At 40.8% G+C, this 18393-nt stretch overlaps 1 protein-coding gene and 1 long non-coding RNA gene across 2 annotated transcripts in view; both read right to left on the bottom strand.

Moving 5' to 3' along the window:
* The window catches only part of LOC134459440 (tripartite motif-containing protein 16-like), a 7423-nt gene extending 1754 nt beyond the window's left edge, over positions 1-5669 (bottom strand). The window contains exons 1-7 of the mRNA XM_063211794.1: positions 5489-5669; positions 4615-4710; positions 3838-4080; positions 3162-3309; positions 2620-2679; positions 2008-2125; positions 1-1193 (exon numbers count right to left, since the gene is read on the bottom strand). The exon at positions 1-1193 is cut by the window's left edge and continues 1754 nt beyond it. Of these exons, the coding sequence (XP_063067864.1) occupies positions 773-1193; positions 2008-2125; positions 2620-2679; positions 3162-3309; positions 3838-4080; positions 4615-4710; positions 5489-5548 (1146 nt within the window). The 5' untranslated portion in view covers positions 5549-5669 and the 3' untranslated portion in view covers positions 1-772. The remainder of the gene's footprint in view (positions 1194-2007; positions 2126-2619; positions 2680-3161; positions 3310-3837; positions 4081-4614; positions 4711-5488) is intronic.
* A 4032-nt stretch (positions 5670-9701) lies between these two features.
* Positions 9702-17481, bottom strand: LOC134459441 (uncharacterized). The gene is made up of 4 exons (XR_010036850.1): positions 17397-17481; positions 12110-12269; positions 11047-11106; positions 9702-10281 (listed from the first exon to the last, which is right to left on the bottom strand). It is a non-coding gene; the product is annotated as an uncharacterized LOC134459441 (long non-coding RNA).
* Between the last annotated feature and the right edge of the window lie 912 nt (positions 17482-18393).

The raw sequence follows: 18393 nt of genomic DNA, 5'->3' as shown, positions 1-18393 counted from the left end.
CATAGTTTTAGTCATTTGTTTTCAAATGTATGATATGCTGCCCATTGACAAATTAGAGCATTTCACGAACATTTACTACTGCAAGTGAATAACGTAAGTTAATGTACTAAGTCAGTCCATAGTACATTACGTTTTGCAGCCAAATATGTCTAGGACTAGTAATTCAAAGTGGTGGACACTGAGAAGACCCACCTATGAAAAGTGTAATGCCAGGGATACATACATACACAAGAATTTGGCCAAGCGAATCAAACTTGGCCACTCATTCCTATGAGGGAGACGAAGGCAAGTGAACAGGAGCAAAGGCAATATTCTACAAATATTAATATTATGCAAATGAGGGGTGAATTTCACCTGCGTTGGCCAATCAAATCAGCAAAATAAATTCTATTTGATTCACCGCGACAACCTGTTGATCGTTGAGCTGTCAGAATGGAACACTGAATGTTGCCTCTCTTTGCTTCGCTCAATTCGCCTGCATGTGTCACTAGTGTAAATCTCCCAGTCATAACAAATGGATGGTGGTGTTAAATATTCATGAAATATAGATAACGTATGTGAATGGGCAGCATAAATTCTGGAAATAAACAACAAAAAAAGAGGAGACATAGATAGCAACCTGGTCCATTGCCCAGAGTTAGATGAATGTGTTGTGTGTTTGGGAGCCACCTACAGGTGACTCAAAACACTGCATGCAGATACACAAACAAATAAACACACAGACAGGGTCATTGCAATACCTGGCCCAGCCCTTGCATGCTGTGCAATATATTTAAAGTGAGCAAATGTTTATGGATGCTCCATGTGCCAACCAAAACCCAGGAAAAAGAGGCTCCTTGAACACAGTCTGCTCCGTGTGTAGGAGGGTCATTGTGTCTGAGACGTTGTAGAAGGACAGAATTCCGGCCTTGTGGTCCACATACACTCCCACCCTGGAGCTGCTGAGAGCGCTGAGGACTTCAGTCCGGAAATTATTGTGTCTGAAGGAACATCTTTCAGGGTCGCACTCCAACCTCCACGACCGATCGTTACAACCTAACCGACACTCCAGACCTCCACCTTTTCGGTCGATGTTTCTGTAGGACACGGCGATGTCCACGCCGTAGCCTTCCAGCTCATGTGTCCACTCCACTTCCCAGTAGCAGCATGCAGACACAGCCTGCACACAGAGCACCTGGGCCCAGCCGGTGAACCTTCAAGTCAAACCCATAGGGAAAAGGTCTTTTACATGACATGACATTACATTACACTACACTTAGCTGATGGTTTTATCCAAAGAGACTTAGTTATTTTACACATGGGGTCTTGGTTATAGTCCCTGGAGCAGTGTGGGGAGAGGTGCCTTGGTCAAGGGCACTTCAGCCATGGATGGAGGTGTAGGGACAAGGTTGGGATTTAAACATGCAACCCTTTAATCCAGCAGTTCCCAACCTTTTCCAACTTGGGGCATACTTGGAATTTTCACCAATGTTCAGGGCCCACCTCTGGCCCAATAAACAGAAGCTGAAATATACAATATAGTCAACAGCTCCACACTCACAAATATTATTTTGATTTTCAGAAAATGATTTTGACATCTTTTTCCTAGTCAGTGATGACCAAGTTGTTTGTTTGCCATTTATGTCCAAACTAGCAGTCCAGGCATATCGGAATGCTTGTGCCGACCCTCTGAGACAATACAAAAAATACTAGACTGATAAGACATTAGGAGACATTAGACATTTAACCCCTTTTAGCCTAAGCCGTTTTTGGGTAAAGGAGCCGTCTCCCTATTAAATCCTAAATATATGACTTCTGAAGCACATAAAAACATTTAATAAGTTGCATTTAAAAGTTAGAACCTTCATGTTGCACCACAATGTGTTCATTCAGCTCTAACATACCCACATTTTTAGTAAAACAGCTCAAATCTCAAGAACTAGATTGCAGTGTGTATGTCGCTCCAGGAAACAATGGGTAAAACACAGTATACTGTGAAGAATAAATGTCCACTAGATTGTTAGGCACCTGTCATGGTGATCATCAGGGCAGGGCTGCTCTTTCTCTCGCCAGACCCTCCTGTTGTCCTCAGACAGGGAGAGGGATCGATGGGCAGTGTTTGGGTCCAGAGTAAGCTGACACGAATCTAGAGAAAACAGAGAAACATTCGAGTCAAGCTACAGTGACATTAATCATATACGAACTCCCTTTTCTGACATTAATTTAGAGAAAGACAGAAGCAAACTAGATAGGCTACACAGGGGTTTAAGGGGCCCCAAAATCAGGTCCTCATTACGTACATTGTATTGAATGGGGGGCCCTTTCAGATGACTTTGTACTAGGCCCAGCCAAGGCTGTCAGTAGCCCTGATTGACATATTGTAATCAGAATTAAGCAGTCTCTGACATAAATCTAAAGAAAAAAAACAGAAGCATTTGGATCAAAATACAGTGACATAATCACAGTCTGTCTTTTTTTAAACATCGGGCAAGGAGCAAACCTGCAACTGAGCTTGATCTCCAGACTATTTAGCCTACTGTAGCCCAGTATGCTCCACACCCCCTCACACAACATATTAGACATACAAATTCACACATACATGCATGCACACACATGCACACAATGATTTGTTATACTTACACTCAGTGAGCTCGTCCCTTGTTTTCGGCTCTAGTGGTAGCACAATATGGATCTTCTCCACTGAGCATTGGTTGCACATATAAATGAAAAAACACACAATTTGAAATGTCAATCTGGATATTGGTTGTATGCATATAGAAAAAGGCAGAGTTTCAAACCTTTTAAATGGGCACTGGTACGGAATAAAGAACATATTGTTTCAATTCTTTTTAAGATCCAAAAGTACACAAAAACGTAACAAAATACTGTCTTTCTATCAGTAATTTAAGGGTCTGCCACACAAATTGCACTTTTAGTCTGAGCAAGGGCCGTAGTGGCCCGAAACGCCACTACAATACATGGGTTTTCCATTTGAAAACACTCCCTGGCCGTGCACTCTTCAACCTCTGATTGGTGGAAACTGCCTTCACTCAAAAATTGCGCTCACGTGGTAGGCTGCTTAGCATCTTGCCCCTCACAGGGTGAATGCTTGTAAATGGGGAACCTAAAATAGATTAAAAGCAAGTGCATCATGCGCAGTTCATCTTTGCCTGATTTCTAACCTTCTACAGGTGTCTTCTCCATCTGACCGCTTTTGTCCTCTTTCCGTGCCGTCAGATACTCCATCAGGACATGGAATGATGGGTGTGGACTGATGGTGATGCTTGGTGAAGCTTTGGGAACAGAAGACGACTGGAGAGCCAGCAAACGCTACAAAGCATCAGACAAAACAGTTAAAAAGTCACATACATGTAATCTGCTATGATTTCCCTAATGAATAAGACCAATGGGGTCAATTGCGTCTTCCTCCCCCAAGAGTTCACTGTCACTAAACAGCTCTCTACAGTCACTACAGCTCGTAGTCTCTACAGCCACAATGACGGGGACTCCACCATGTCTCCACACAGCTATGGGCAATCATCTCTCCTGCACAACCATGGACAGTCATGCATATACTGCAGTCTTCTTTCCTTTTATCTCTGCAGTATTAGTTATGAGTATATTTTCGGCATATTAAATGTGTGTACTTTCTGCTCATTGAGCTTGCAGTCATTTCACTGCAAGCTAGCGCACAAGGCTAGGGTTGTACATCATTTGACAAACAAATCAATCCTACTCTTACCTGGTTCATCCATCATTCTGTAAAAAATGATGTATTGTACTACAACAATGCAAGATTCTTGAAATCCACATGATATTGTATTTAGCCTCTGTAGAAATGTCACTGTCCAAACATACTTGGAGGAAGTGGATGGGATCTTCTTCATGCATGAGCTGCTCGATCTCCGCATCTCTGGTCTTCAACACAGCAACCTCCTGCTGTAGCCTCTCCACAACGTCTTCAGCTCGACTAACAGCTGCCTCCTGCTGGGCGCTGATCTGCTCTCTCACCTCAGACCATCTTCTCTCTGGGGACTCCAACAGTGCACTGAGATCTTCAGAGATCCTCTCAATGTCTTCTAGTGACATCACGGCTGAGTCCTGTGTACGGGCGCATGGAGAGCAAAATAATTTTAAATTGGACTGTGTTTTATATTTAAGTTTAATACCCTAAAGTGGTTCCCAGCACATAGGGTATGCAAGCACACTGGAAAAATATTAATAGTTCAAGTTCAAAATGTTATTGCCATGTCGACATAGTCGATAGGAATTTTCCTTGGCATATCCCCAACATGAAAAACATACAATTGACAAGCACACAACAGCAATGTACATACAGTAAATATAAATATGATATATATGAAATATAACAAATGTATGAAGCATTTGGATAGAGGAAGAGATATAGAGCATGGGTGATGATGGGGTACTCATGGTATGACATAAAAACGCTTGGTATGACAAAACAACGTTTGGGATACACTGTTCTACCATACTTCATACATATACCTGTAAGCCTCAACTTTCAAAACAAAGATGAATGAATTCACTGACAGTAGCAACAACTACATGAATGGATGGTAACATATTTCTTGCAATTGTTTCTGCAAATGCTGTACTGTACTTAGCACTGACTTTGTATGACATCACAGCATCTGTCAACTCCTGGATATGTCTCTCTCCGTTTCGTATTCTTCTATGAAGTTTTCTCTTCCTTTCCAGGACCTGAGTCTGTTGTTAAAAAAAAGAGAGAGAGACCCAACACTTTGGGTAAAATATAAAACATATTGAGATTGAAATAAACATTTATTAGGTATATATAGTGATTTCAGAGCCCTTCCCAAAAATATGCATGAAGTATGATTTATGAAGTGGCCTGCAATAATGGGGCACAGTCCATGAGAGTCAGGTAAGTATCAGATAGCCATCAATATTTGTTAACTAAGTAACAGGTTATGATTAGGTTTCATAAGGTTCATCAGGTATCATTAGGTTTATTACAATTTTGGTCAATAGAAGCTTATAACAGAAGCTCTGTGCAAATGGATTTTAAAGGTTAAAGGGGTATGCCACTATTTTGAGGCTTAATACAGTTAAAATCGTTGGCTGGGGTTTATAAAGGTGGTAAAGTGTCTTATTTTTCATGTGAAGCGTTGTCTTGCTTTAAGACAAGTTAAAAGAGGGAGTATGTCGCTAAGCTAGTGAAAGTCAATGCATCCATGTAGCATTGCTACATGCTACACGGATCCATTGACTTTCACTAGCTTAGCTACATGCTCCCTCTTTTAACTTGTCTTAAAGCAAGACAACGCTTCACATGAAAAATAAGACACTTTACCACCTTTATAAACCCCAGCCAACGATTTTAACTGTATTTAGCCCCAAAATAGTGGCATACTCCTTTAAATAAATACGGAATGGATAGAAGAAGAGTAGAATGTGAAACATCTTAAAAAGGCCTACAGTATATTACAAATAAAATTGCTAGTCATTTGGAGCCTTACTCCACCTGATTCTCCTTCCTTGCCGTTGTAGCCAACACAATGTTGTGGCCTTTGTGGTCCTCCATGGTGCACAGTAGACAAATACACTCCTGGTCGTTATAGCAGAACACCTCCAGGAGCCTGCCATGCGGAGAGCAAGTCCTGCTTCTTGTTATTGTTGTGACCTCTACACCTGTGGTCTCCTGTTAGCAGAGGTGTCAAAAGTAGCAAAAGTACATTCATGGTGGAAGTACAACACTTGTAAGTGATATTACATATGGGTGGTTGACGTTTAAGGGCGTAACGCAAAAAAAAAAAAAGTTTTTCAAATTCCTGAAAAAAATGATGGATAAAATTTGGAAAAAAATAGAAAAAAATAAAGCACTTAGTGGTCTGTGGAATTTCACCTTATTTTTGCCATTTTTGGGAAAATGTGTCCTGCATCAACACATAGCATAGGCATGTCACACCGCAGGAAAATGGAGTCACACCACAGGGAATTCACTGCATTATGGCCATTTTAATCCTCTTGTACATGACTGACATCTGAGCTCATGCTAACTTGATAATGATATTGTGTTTAATCTTAATATGTGTTTTCATCAATAAAAAAACTTTTTTTTCCTCCTATAAGAGCAGTCACACCACAGGACACCATAAAATGAACCTAAGCATTGCGTGACAGAAAGATTGCAATATGAAGACATATTAAGAGGTTAAGAGTCACCTTAAACTTCCACAGCACTCTCCAATAACTGAGGTACTGACTGGTTAGGAGCCAGTCTTTAAGACCCTTGTAGTTGGCCTTGCAGCTGCCCATTCACAAACATTGACATACATGTCACCCCACAGGACGCAATTTGAGTTACGAAATTGAACTTGTAGTTAATATTACTGTCTTGAGTTTTTTCCACATTCACATATCTTAATCTAAAGTTAAGATTTATGCAATCATGCCAAATGCTTCATACATTATTCAAAATGTTGTTGGTTAATTTATATATATTGTTTCATTAATGTTACAGTCACACCGCAGGAAATTTGACATATAAACCTTTACATAAATCTTAACAAAAATGTTTCTTCTCATCTAAGACTAATATGAAACATAATGTACCACATCTTCTTTCATTGACATTTGTTTTTTAAAGGAAAATAACAGTTTTGTAGGTTTTTAACCAATGTTACAAAAAAACAAGGCGTCACGTCTCCCACCCATATACATATAGCTCTTAGTACCCAATGAGGTAGATAGACTGTGCTGAAAGACACTTTAAACCTAACAAGACCCTACCATAAATTTATTTCAGACTAACAGGGCAGTAGAGGTAGCAGAAGGCAGTAGAAGCACTATAGCAATTCACATTCCCTGAACAATCATAAAACATTTTCAACTAGTTCAGGCAGGATTAGAACCAGCAAGTTACTGATTGACAGACTTGCTCCACAGTAACCACTGGGATGCCTGATGCTGAAAACTGAGTTTTGCCAATTACATACTTCAAGTTCCTGTCAGTTGGCTATATTACACTTCAAGAACCTGTACATGTTCCAGTTCTTCAAGTCGAAAAGTGAATGTGAATTGCTGCTTGTAATTACCCTTTTAGTCTGAAATGGCCACAATAACTGTAAAATGCCTTATATTACATTATAAAATCTACCGGTACGTAATGTACTTGTGAGACAGACCTGACCCACTGAACAGAACTTGACCGCCCCAACGTTTCTCTCAGAGCAGATGTCAGGGTCGTCTTCTCCAACCTCAGGAAATTGGCGTAAAGGAGGGGCAGCGTGGACCTCAGACATCTTCTGGAACGCTTGTTTTTCTTTATGGTAGGTGGAGAGAACGAATGCCAATCTTCCTGAATTGATGACGCCAGCTACACTCACCCTTCTTTCAGTCCACCCAATCCCCACAACCTTCCATGCAGCTCATCCAGCAGTGTGTGTGTGTGTGTGTGTGTGTGTGTGTGTGTGTGTGTGTGTGTGTGTGTGTGTGTGTGTGTGTGTGTGTGTGTGTGTGTGTGTGTGTGTGTGTGTGTGTGTGTGTGTGTGTGTGTGTGTGTGTGTGTATAGTTTACACAAGTCACTGGAGTCCTCAGAGCACCCAGACACATTGAACATCAGAGCACATCTACTGTAGGCTACATCTAGAGAGGTATAACTAACTAGTGTTCCTTTTTGCATTAACTACACAACGGATGTAGCTCTTCAGATGAGGAACTACACTTAGAAGAAGTCTGGTTGCTTTTACAACTACAACTTGGAGATGTAGAAGCCTTCTCTCCAGTTTCTTAAGTGAAAGTAACCTTTTCTGGTCTGTGTTGAGCTGATAACAGCTCGAGGCCTCTTGGCAAAGCTCCCAAGTGCTTGAGGGAGAGATACGATAAAGAGGGAGGGACTTAGTCACTTGTCTGTCACTTGTCCAGGGCCGACCCGAGGCATAAGTGAACTATGCAATGGCTTAGGGGCCCCCACGCCTCCAGGGGCCCCTGTGAGCAGCAAAGTTCCAAGAAGAAATGAACCCTCCACCATTGGCTCTAGTCATATATTTCTTTCCACTTTTAATTGTAAAAATCCTACAATAAACACAGAATATAACAAAGTAGGGTGGGAGACGTGACACCTTGTTTTTTCGTAACATTGGTTAAAAACCTACAAAACTGTGATTTTTCCTTTAAAAAACAAATGTCAAAGAAAGAAGTTGTGGTACATTATGTTTCATATTAGTCTTTGATGAAAATAAACATTTTTGTTAAGATTCATGTAAAGGTTTATATGTCAAATATCCTGCGGTGTGACTGTAACATTAATGAAACCTGGAATATAATATATATATAAATTACCCAACAACATTTTGAATAATGTATGAAGCATTTGGCATGATTGCATAAATATTAACTTTATACTAAGATATGTGAATGTGAAAAAAACTCAAGACAGTAATATTAACTACAAGTTCAATTTCGTAACACAAATTGCGTCCTGTGGCGTGACATGTATGTCAATGTTTGTGAATGGGCAGCTGCAAGGCCAACTACAAGGGTCTTAAAGACTGGCTCCTAACCAGTCAGTACCTCAGTTATTGGAGAGTGCTGTGGAAGTTTATGGTGACTGACTATTAACCTCTTAATATGTCTTCATATGGCAATGTTTCTGTCACGCAATGCCTAGGTTCATTTTATGGTGTCCTGTGGTGTGACTGCTCTTATAGAAGAAAAAAAAGTTTTTTTTATAAATGAAAACACATATTAAGATTAAACACAATATCATTATCAAGTTAGCATGAGCTCAGATGTCAGTCATGTATACAAACGGATTATAATGGCCATAACGCAGTGAATTTCCTGTGGCGTGACTTCATTTTCCTGTGGTGTGACATGCCTATGCAATGTGTTGATGCAGGCACATTTTCAAAAATGGCAAAAATAAGGCGAAATTCTACTGACCACTAAGTGCTTTATTTTTTTCTTTTTTTTTCCAATTTTTTCCATCATTTTTTTCAGGAATTGGAAAAACTGTTTTTTTTTTTTGCATTACGCCCTTAAACGTCAACCACCCAGTAATAGTTTTGAAGTGAAAGTAAGATATGACATTCTGTCATGATAAGTGGCTTTCTGTTTGAGAAATATTGCTCCAAGAAGTTCATTTGTAATCACATCAATGCCCAGTTTAATTCCCAACGGTAGACGATACATACAGTAACATGGATGTTAGGGAGATTATTCAACTGGCACCTTTCACATTTTCTCCAATTCATAACAAAATAGTAATTCCTGGAAATAAATGAAAAAAACAGAAAAGAAAATCAGATTTAAAAAAAAACATATACTATACACGTTTTCACCTTGCAATTGTGTAAATCAGTCATTTCATACATGTTACCTGAACAAGGTAGAATTATTTAAAAAAAACAATACTGCAAAAAAGAGTTCACCAGAACGTTAAGCTAAACCTTCATTGTTAACTTCTGTACATTTATAGTCTTCATTGAATATGTGGCATTACATTGTTGGATAACACCGAATCTTCATTAAAACAAATAAGCCAATCATAGAGTTCATAATTCAGCTTCATAATGATTGCCATTAGGCATTGCAATCATCTGGCATGGCAATCTCCACAGACGTGCCAGGGCTCAGACAGAAGCCAGCAGAGACAGGTCCAGTGAACGTTGTCTGCACTATGTGTAGGAGGGTCATCGTTCCAGAGACCTCGTAGAAGGATAGAAGTCCAGCCTTGTGGTCAAGATACACCCCTATCCTGGAGCTGGTTATAGTTGAGAGATCAATATTTTCACCACTCTGCCTGTCTGAGAAACTGCAGCCATCGGGGCCGAAATGAAACATCAAACATTGCTTATCCTCCTCATCATCGTCATCATCATCAGAGTCACCATCAGATTCATCATCATCATCATCATCATCCTCACTACAATAGCTTAACGCGCTTGAGGAGGAATCATGCGTGTCATTATCATCATCATCTTCGTCACTGTCATCATCTTCACTGTTACTGTTGTCATCTTCATCATCCTCATCGTCAGCAGGAACAATAGCAATGATTTGGTCACCATCATCCTCCTCATCCTCACTGTCATCGTTATCACTCTCTTCCTTTTCCCATAACACAACCACAGCTAAATTGTTGTTATCCCTGCTCTTCCACTCAGCCTCCCAATAGCAGCAATCAGTTAGGGCTTCGTCGAAAAGCACTCTGTAAATACGGTCATGGGATGCCCGCTTGCACACAACCTTTCTCCCCCGTAGAGAGAGGTGTTTGTTAAGATTCCATGATTCAAAAGTCAGGCTACAAGAATCTGGTGAGAGACAGAAAATGAGTGGATTATGTAGACTGTTATTGTATCATGTCTCTTTGGAGACTCACACACCAGGCAGGTTGTGCTGTAATATGCTTTAGTTAATTGACAATCAATATTGTGTTGTCTATGCATTGAAACCAAGATTAAGTACAGTAAAGAAAATGTGCATAAACATGTTCCTCAAGTACATGATGATGATTTTCTAATGGATTTACTTGATATCACAAGTAAAAGAAAGTTCATTGGAACTCATTGGGCAAAATGGGCTAAGGTATTTCTTGGTCAGATCAGCTGTAAAGCTTAGCCAAGAAAGTTTAAATATGCTACAGGACTTTCCTACCATTTCAAACCCACTTGGGGCTCACTTGAAATGTTCACAAATGTTTAGGGCCCACCTCTGACACAACAAACTATACAACTCAAATAAATTGTCAACAGCAACACACATTAAAACATTATTTTTAGAAAATTATTTCAAGGCCCACTTGGAATACCTTCAGAGCCCACGGTTTGAGAATCCCTGTGCTACAGTTATCATGCAACTGTTTCAAAAGTGATTTATCAATCATGTTGATGACAATAGTAATGAAAGTGCATATAGTTGTCAACTTATTATGACTGATTATGAGTCCTGCATCACTGTTGGCCGACTGTACTGTATGTGTAGTTTATACAAGTGATTACAAAATAAAAGTATACATTCGGGCCTTTTTAAGATAAACAAAGACTTGAAATTGATTTTTCAACATAGTATGTACTCACACTTTAAGAAGTCTTGTCTTGTTACTGGGCCCATTGGCAGGGTAATCATAACATGTTGCACTGTAAATGAAGTATAATGAGGTTTACAAAGCCTATAAGAACTAACAATGAAACTGTGCCAACCATAATGGTTTGAAATCATCCCTTTGAGAAGCTAATCACAGTTGGAACTATCCCATTCTATATTACTCTGTCCTCTGTACAAGTCTTCTGTTGTCCAGTCTTGCACTTTAAATGTCTGTATGAGCAATGTCTATGTCCATACTGTCTTATGTCCATGTATGAGTACTGTCTATGTCTATACTGTCTATGTCCTTACCTAGATTAGTCTATGTCTGCATGGGAGAGCAAGAAACGCAATTTCAAATTCTTTGTATGACCAGTGCATGTAAAGAAATTGACAATAAAACTTGACTTGACTTGACTTGACTTGACTTATACAGGTGGGATTGAAAGTTATAATAGGGCAGCTCAAGAAGCCTGCCAAGTCTTTATTGTCCCATGGGGATGATCATTTATCACACAGTGAGTTTTCCTAAGGACAGGAGTGTCAAATCACTTAGTGACACTTTCCTGAGAGTATATCTCAGGAAGAACCATGTCTAGTGTACACAAACATGTCTAAAGATTTTTTAAATTTAATTATAATCTTCACCTTATTTCACATGTCTTACATTAAAGGGACACTGTGCAGGAAATGGTCAAAAAAGGTACTGCAACTATGCTGCTCATTGAAACTAGGCTCCCTATTGCCAAATTTGATCTTTACATGAAAGTTTACTAAGTAATAAACAAATATTAACTAGTATGGTCCAATTACAGTCATTTTTGCAGCTTAAAATGGCTATTTTAGGAAATTCAAAATGGCGGACCATGGAGAAGATCCCCCTTTTCATGTATGAAAAGTGCAATTTTTCCAGTCATAATGAATGAATGAATTCATGAAAAAGGTAACATCAGTGAATGGGTAGCATGAATTCTGGAAATAAACAACTAAAAATGTCACACAGTGTCCCTTTAAGTATGTGTACAGTAAATGATAATGACATTTAAATGGTCAAACCTTTATCAGAAATCCTCTTCCGACTTTTACGGCAAATCTTCTCCACCCTTGGTTGCAAGGTACTAAGGGTTTCTGTAACTTCATCAAACGAGAGGTCCGAAGACAGAGTGACACTGTGATAAACTTTGGACTCTTGGGAACCCAGGAGAGACTGCAAGGTCTGGGGAGAAGACAGAAAAAAATATTATTTTAATCTTTTATTCATGATGAATAAATACGTTTAAACTATACCCAAACCAAAACAATTCCTCACCGTAACAGTCAATATAGGCATGTTCTGTCAGTTTTAGCGTTATTGTTTTGTAAATATTTAGTTTTAAAGGGACACTGTGTAGGAAATGGTCAAAAAAGGTACTGCAACTATGCTGCTTATTGAAATTGGGCTGCCTATTGCCAAATTTGATCTTTACATGAAAGTTTACTAAGTATTAAACAAATATTTTCTAGTATGGTCCAAGTACAGTAATTTTTGCAGCTAAAAATTGCTATTTTTGGAAATTCAAAATGGCGGACCATGGAGAAGATCCCCCTTTTCATGTATGAAAAGTGCAATTTTTCCAGTCATAATGAATACTTCGAATTTGATGCTGGTGGTAAGTATTCATGAAAAAGGTAACATTAGTGAATGGGCAGCATGAATTCTGGAAATAAACAACTAAAAATCTCACAGAAACTTCCCTACTAACATTTTTTAGTTCTAAGCAGGCTCCTGGAACACAAGCCCTTGGTTCCAGTTTAGTTCTGGGTACGTCCCCAGAGAGTCATGTTTGGTTATTTTTCCGTTCTCACTTGGTTGGCAGGAAAGTTTAATTTTCGTTCCTAGAATGTTATATGTGTAGTTCCCATTCCTTCCCTTATTGTTCTCTCACCGTCACTTTATTCCTGTTCATGTCATGTTTGTTCCCTTGCCATTCCCATATGGTTCCCTTAACCTTGTTGGTTGCATATTTGGTTCCTTAGACATGCTCCTGATGTTCCCCCAACCTTGTTTATTATTGTAAATGTGTTTTGGTCCTGCCCCACTATCTCTCACCATAGTTGAGGTACCCTGATCATGGTAATTAAGCACCTCCCATCCTCCACCATGACTGAAACACCCTGCGCCTGGCATCAGTTTGCCACACTGCTCTCTTAAAATAATGTTTAAAGTTGCTGAAAACATGTACAATATTTCTATTTTATATATCAGTCTATGCTGTACTGCACCACAATGTGAGCAATTTCAGCTGAGCATGTATGAACACAATCTAGTGGGGATTATACCAAATGTTTTCCTTAATGAAGTTTATAATATAACCATACTATCTACTTCAAGTGCACAATGGAGCAAGCAATGTAACATGTGCTGTTACTGACTAGCTCACAAAGCAAGGCACAAGATGTAGCTAACAAATGCCATAAGCCAAAAGCACCTTTAGCTTGCTTGCAAACATCAAGTGCACAATGGAGCAAACAATGTAACATGTGCTGTTACTGACTAGCTCACAAAGCAAGGCACAAGATGTAGCTAACAAATGCCATAAGCCAAAAGCGCCTTTAGCTTGCTTGCAAAGCAGGTAAACAAGCGCTATGCTGTGCCATGCTGACCAGCCAGCAGGCAGGCAGGCAGGCAAATATTTAAAGCACTGTGACAGTCCAGGTTTATATACAGGCTCAAGAGTACCATGTGACCAGATTGATTAGGAGTTTTTCAGGTGCAAGCAATTGAGTCATGATATACCAGCCCTGGGCTCCATCATCAGAGAGCACAATGTTGATTTTCATAGCTATGCCGATGACACTCAACTATATATCTCTGTCGAGCCTAGCCAAACCACTGCCATTCATGCCTTGACTAAATGCATGTCTGCCATTACAGATTGGATGAACAGTAACTTCCTAAAATTAAATGAAGATAAAACTGAAGTGTTGCTCATTGGGCCTAAGAAAAAACGTGCAAAACTCCACTCAAGCCTAGGTGACCTAAGCATACACATTAAAGATAAGGTTACTAGCCTAGGTGTGGTCATAGACTCGGATTTGAGCTTTGAGCCTCACATCAACAAGATAACAAAATCTGCTTTTTTCCATCTTAGAAATGTCAACAAAGTGCGCGGCTTGGCCCCCCGACAAGACGCTGAGAAACTTATTCATGCCTTTGTCACCAGTAGGATTGACTACTGCAATGCTCTCTTCTCTGGTCTCCCAAAAAAATTAATTGACAAATTGCAACTCATTCAAAACTCTGCGGCAAGAATCCTAACAAGAACCAGAATGAGAGAGCACATCTCTGTGTCTTGGCAGACCTGCACTGGTTACCTGTCTCATACAGAATCGACTTTAAGATTCTGCTCACAGTATTTAAAGCATTAAATGGACTTGCCCCTAGCTATATCTCAGACATGCTCTCTTTTTATGCCCCTGCTCGAGCTCTCAGGTCCACTGATGCCAAGCTGCTAAGGACCCCCACCCCCCCGCAGAAGAAGATCGGCGACGCCGCGTTTGCCTGCTATGCGCCCAAGAGATGGAACGCCCTCCCCATCGAGATCCGATCAGCCACCTCCGTCGACTCCTTTAAGAAGCAGCTGAAGACCCACCTTTCATCCTTGCCAACTCCTAGCTGCCAAGACGTCATTGTGTCCCAGCCGCCGCAGCGCACTTACTACTCGCAATTCAGCCCTGGCAGGGGGCTCCCCTAGGTGGCCGCTGGTCTCTGCCTGAGGTTTCTTCCTGACTACAGGGGGTCTTTTTTCTCAGACCTCACCGAGCTTTTTTTTCCCCCCTCACAAACTATGAATCAAGCGGGAAAAGGGAGTTTTTCCTCACCCCTGATGCCACAGGGGCCGCACCTGAGCGCCCAATCTCTGTGTGACTATCTATGACTTATGATAGGCCCAGCCACTATGTATGGACCTTACACATCTAAGAATCCTGGTCCTAACCTACGTTGACCTTATGACTCTACATTCTCTGTCTATCTCTTCTTCCTCTGCCTTCTTGCTTTTTCTGCCTCTCCTCTATACCTCTCCTTTTAAATCTATCTCTAACAATGTTTTTTTCCCATTTGTTAAGCACTTTGAGTTACATGCCTTGTATGACACAGTGCTATACAAATACAATTATTATTATATTATTATTATTAATTAGGTTTGGCCAGGCGCTGATGGACAGATTGGTTGTGAGGGGCCTGCTTGTTACCGGCAAAGGTGTAACAAGTTCTCAAGTTATTTCTTTCACTCAACACATCTTTTGTGTGATGTTGTGTGCACAGCCAAACCTTAGATCAACCCAACCAAGTTGAGTTAAATGAATGAAATGGAATAATAAAAAAAAAAAGATTGTGTACATGATTAAATCTGGAGGAAATACTGTTACTAATATGTAGACGTATATGATTTAATCGGGTGGACAGTCATCATTGCTTATGCTCTGAACAACACAGTATAAACAAAGTTGGGGGAACATCAGGAGCACGTCTAGGGAACCAGACGTGACCAGACCTATAATGTAACCATCAAGGTTATGGGAACCATATGAGAACAATGAGGGAACAAATATGAAAAGCAATAAAGGTACGGTGAGAGAACGGCGAGGGAATGGAATGGGAACCACACATATATCGTTCTGGGAAGTTAAATTAAACTTTCCTGGCAACCCTGTGAGAACCGAAACAGAACCAAAAATGACGTATCCGAAACGTATCCAGAACCGAACCGGAACCAATGGCTGCTTGGTTTTTACTGTAACCAAAGGGAACGTTTCTAGGTGGTAGATTTTGGTTTGGTAATAACCCCAACCTTTAGAGAACCAAAAGTCAAACGTTCTCTTTACGTTCTCTGTTACTAGGGTTAACTGAAGAGTTAAAACTCTGCTAAACTAGAAGCACTCCGAGAGCGCAGGCCTCCGCCAAGGAAGCTGTTTGATAGAACATTTGACTATGTTACACTCTATTTTCATTTAAGTCTTTCTGCCTTCTTTTTGTGGAGTTAGAAACTGGAATGTATTGCCCTGTCCCGCAATTCAATTTGTTGTCACTAGGGGCGTCTAGATTCATAGGCCAACAATGGTGAAGAATCTTTAAAAAGGTCCTGGTTCTGGTTTGGGATCGGGATCACCACCAGAATTTAATCACTTGTTCATTGGGTCATTACCAACAACTACACAAAGTTTTGTCTAAATCCGTTGATCAGTTTTTGAGTTATCCTGCTGAGAGACAGACAAACAAACAGACAAGAGACAGACAAACCAACACGACCGAAAAATTACCTTCTTAACGGAGGTAAAAACACTACCTTCTTGGCGGAGGTAAAAAAAACCCATTACCTCCTTGGCGGAGGTAACAATTCCTAACCCTAATCATCAGTAAAGGCATGTTTTTTTTTGCTTATGTATTTTTGCCTGAAAAGACGTGCCCACATGCAGCCTACCCCAGTACGTAGCCTGAGTGTCCCACACATATAGGGCCTATATTAGGCCAAGTTAAGTGAAGAGGTAAATCATCTAATAGAAAAGCTTCCAGGCTGAGAAGTGACTGAGTGACTGAATAAAGCAGGATATATATGTGATGTAAAAATGCCTGGGTGGTGTTTTTCTTGTTTTGTTTTTAATCTCAGTCTAGCTCTGGGTGCAGCACCTGCTGGCCTCCTCCTGACTCAAAGATATTTTACATTCTGCTAACACTCCTCAATAGTAGCCTTGCAAACCAGCGCCAACCGTTGGACGGCAAAACAATTTGGCTGGCGAGTGGGTCTGGGGTCCGTTTCTCGAAAGCGTCTTTGCTAACGACAGTAGCAACGTCCTTCGTAAGAGCAACTCAACTCTCTCTCGATAGCGACGCTCAACACTAAATCCAATGGGAATGGTGTTACGTCTTAAGACGGTCTTAAGACGGTTAGCAGCAACGACAACAATCGAGAAACGGACCCCTGGTCTCGGATCTGAGAACATTTTGAACACTGTGCCCTGAGTCTGGCAAAACCAAAGACAACGCAGAGATTTGCTTTGAATCAAAGCGGGCGGGGTTTTGAGGGAGTGACGACGAATCTCGCAACACCGTTGGGAAAGCACATCAACGGCAAAGATAGCTGATTGGCCAGAGCGCTGGCACGGTTTGAAAAAACAACAGGTTGTTCTCATCAACAATCTTCTGTCTGTATCGTTCATCGGGGCCAGACTAAATTACACATTCGGTCTCACATTTAGGCTGGTTTATTATCAAGCTACGTCAATAGAGGACTGTATATTTCGTCCTACTCTGTAGATGCTGAATTATGTTGAGCTGTGTATCAGTGGAGGTACGGTACAGCACCTGGAGGAAGTGTATGGGGTCCTCCTCCTGCTCCAGCCTCCCCAGCTCTGCACCTCTTCTGTCCAGCTCCTTGATGTCCCGCCTCAGCCTCTCCTGGACGACCTCAGCTTGTTTCAGTGCTGCTCGCTGCTGAGATTTGATCGCCTTCTCCACCTGAGAACGTTTCTTCTCAATGCACCGTAGCAGCTCGGTGAAGGTCCTCTCACTGTTGGCTAATGCCTCCTTGGCAGACATCTAGAGAAAGACACTATAGGGTATCAGTGAAGCTGGCCATGCCCAACATTTTTTCCCAAATGATTAAAACCACACAGAAAAATAACTTCAGTAATTCCAGTATTGCATAGTAAAATATAGTATTATAGTCAGCATCTACATAAACTCTACAGTACCACGATTGACTAATATTAGGGTATATTTATTATATATTTACATATTTTTTACACTCCTAGGAGTACATATCTCCGCTGATCTCTCCTGGTCGATTAACACCTCGGCTCTGGTTAAAAAAAAAAAGGCCCCGCAGCGATTGCACTTCCTGAGAGTACTAAAGAAAGAACAGTTAGACTCAAGCCTGCTGGTGACCTTTTACCGTTCCACCATAGAGAGCCTGCTGACCTACGCAGTGTCAGTGTGGCACTCTAGCTGCACTGAGGCTGACAGGAAGAGACTGCAGAGGGTGACCAAAACAGCGCAAAAAATCATAGGCTGCCCCCTGCCTCCCATACCCACCATCTACAACTCCCGATGCGTAAGTAGAGCCAGGAGTATCATTAAAGATCCCACACATCCTGGCTTCCATCTCTTCACACTGTTGCCCTCTGGCAGGCGCTACAAGGCATTACCAGCCAGAACCAATAGGATGAAGAACAGCTTCTTCCCCAAAGCTGTTACAAAAATGAACTCACACTTACTGGACAATGTTCATCTATAAAGGACTGTGCACCTTGTAGGGAAGCTCAAATCTCAGTATACTTTGTATAATGACAATAAAGGCTTT

Source organism: Engraulis encrasicolus, chromosome 12 (assembly GCF_034702125.1).
Source record: "Engraulis encrasicolus isolate BLACKSEA-1 chromosome 12, IST_EnEncr_1.0, whole genome shotgun sequence".
In the NCBI taxonomy this organism is placed as follows: Eukaryota; Metazoa; Chordata; class Actinopteri; order Clupeiformes; family Engraulidae; genus Engraulis; species Engraulis encrasicolus.
This window is presented reverse-complemented; position numbering and strand designations above follow the sequence as displayed.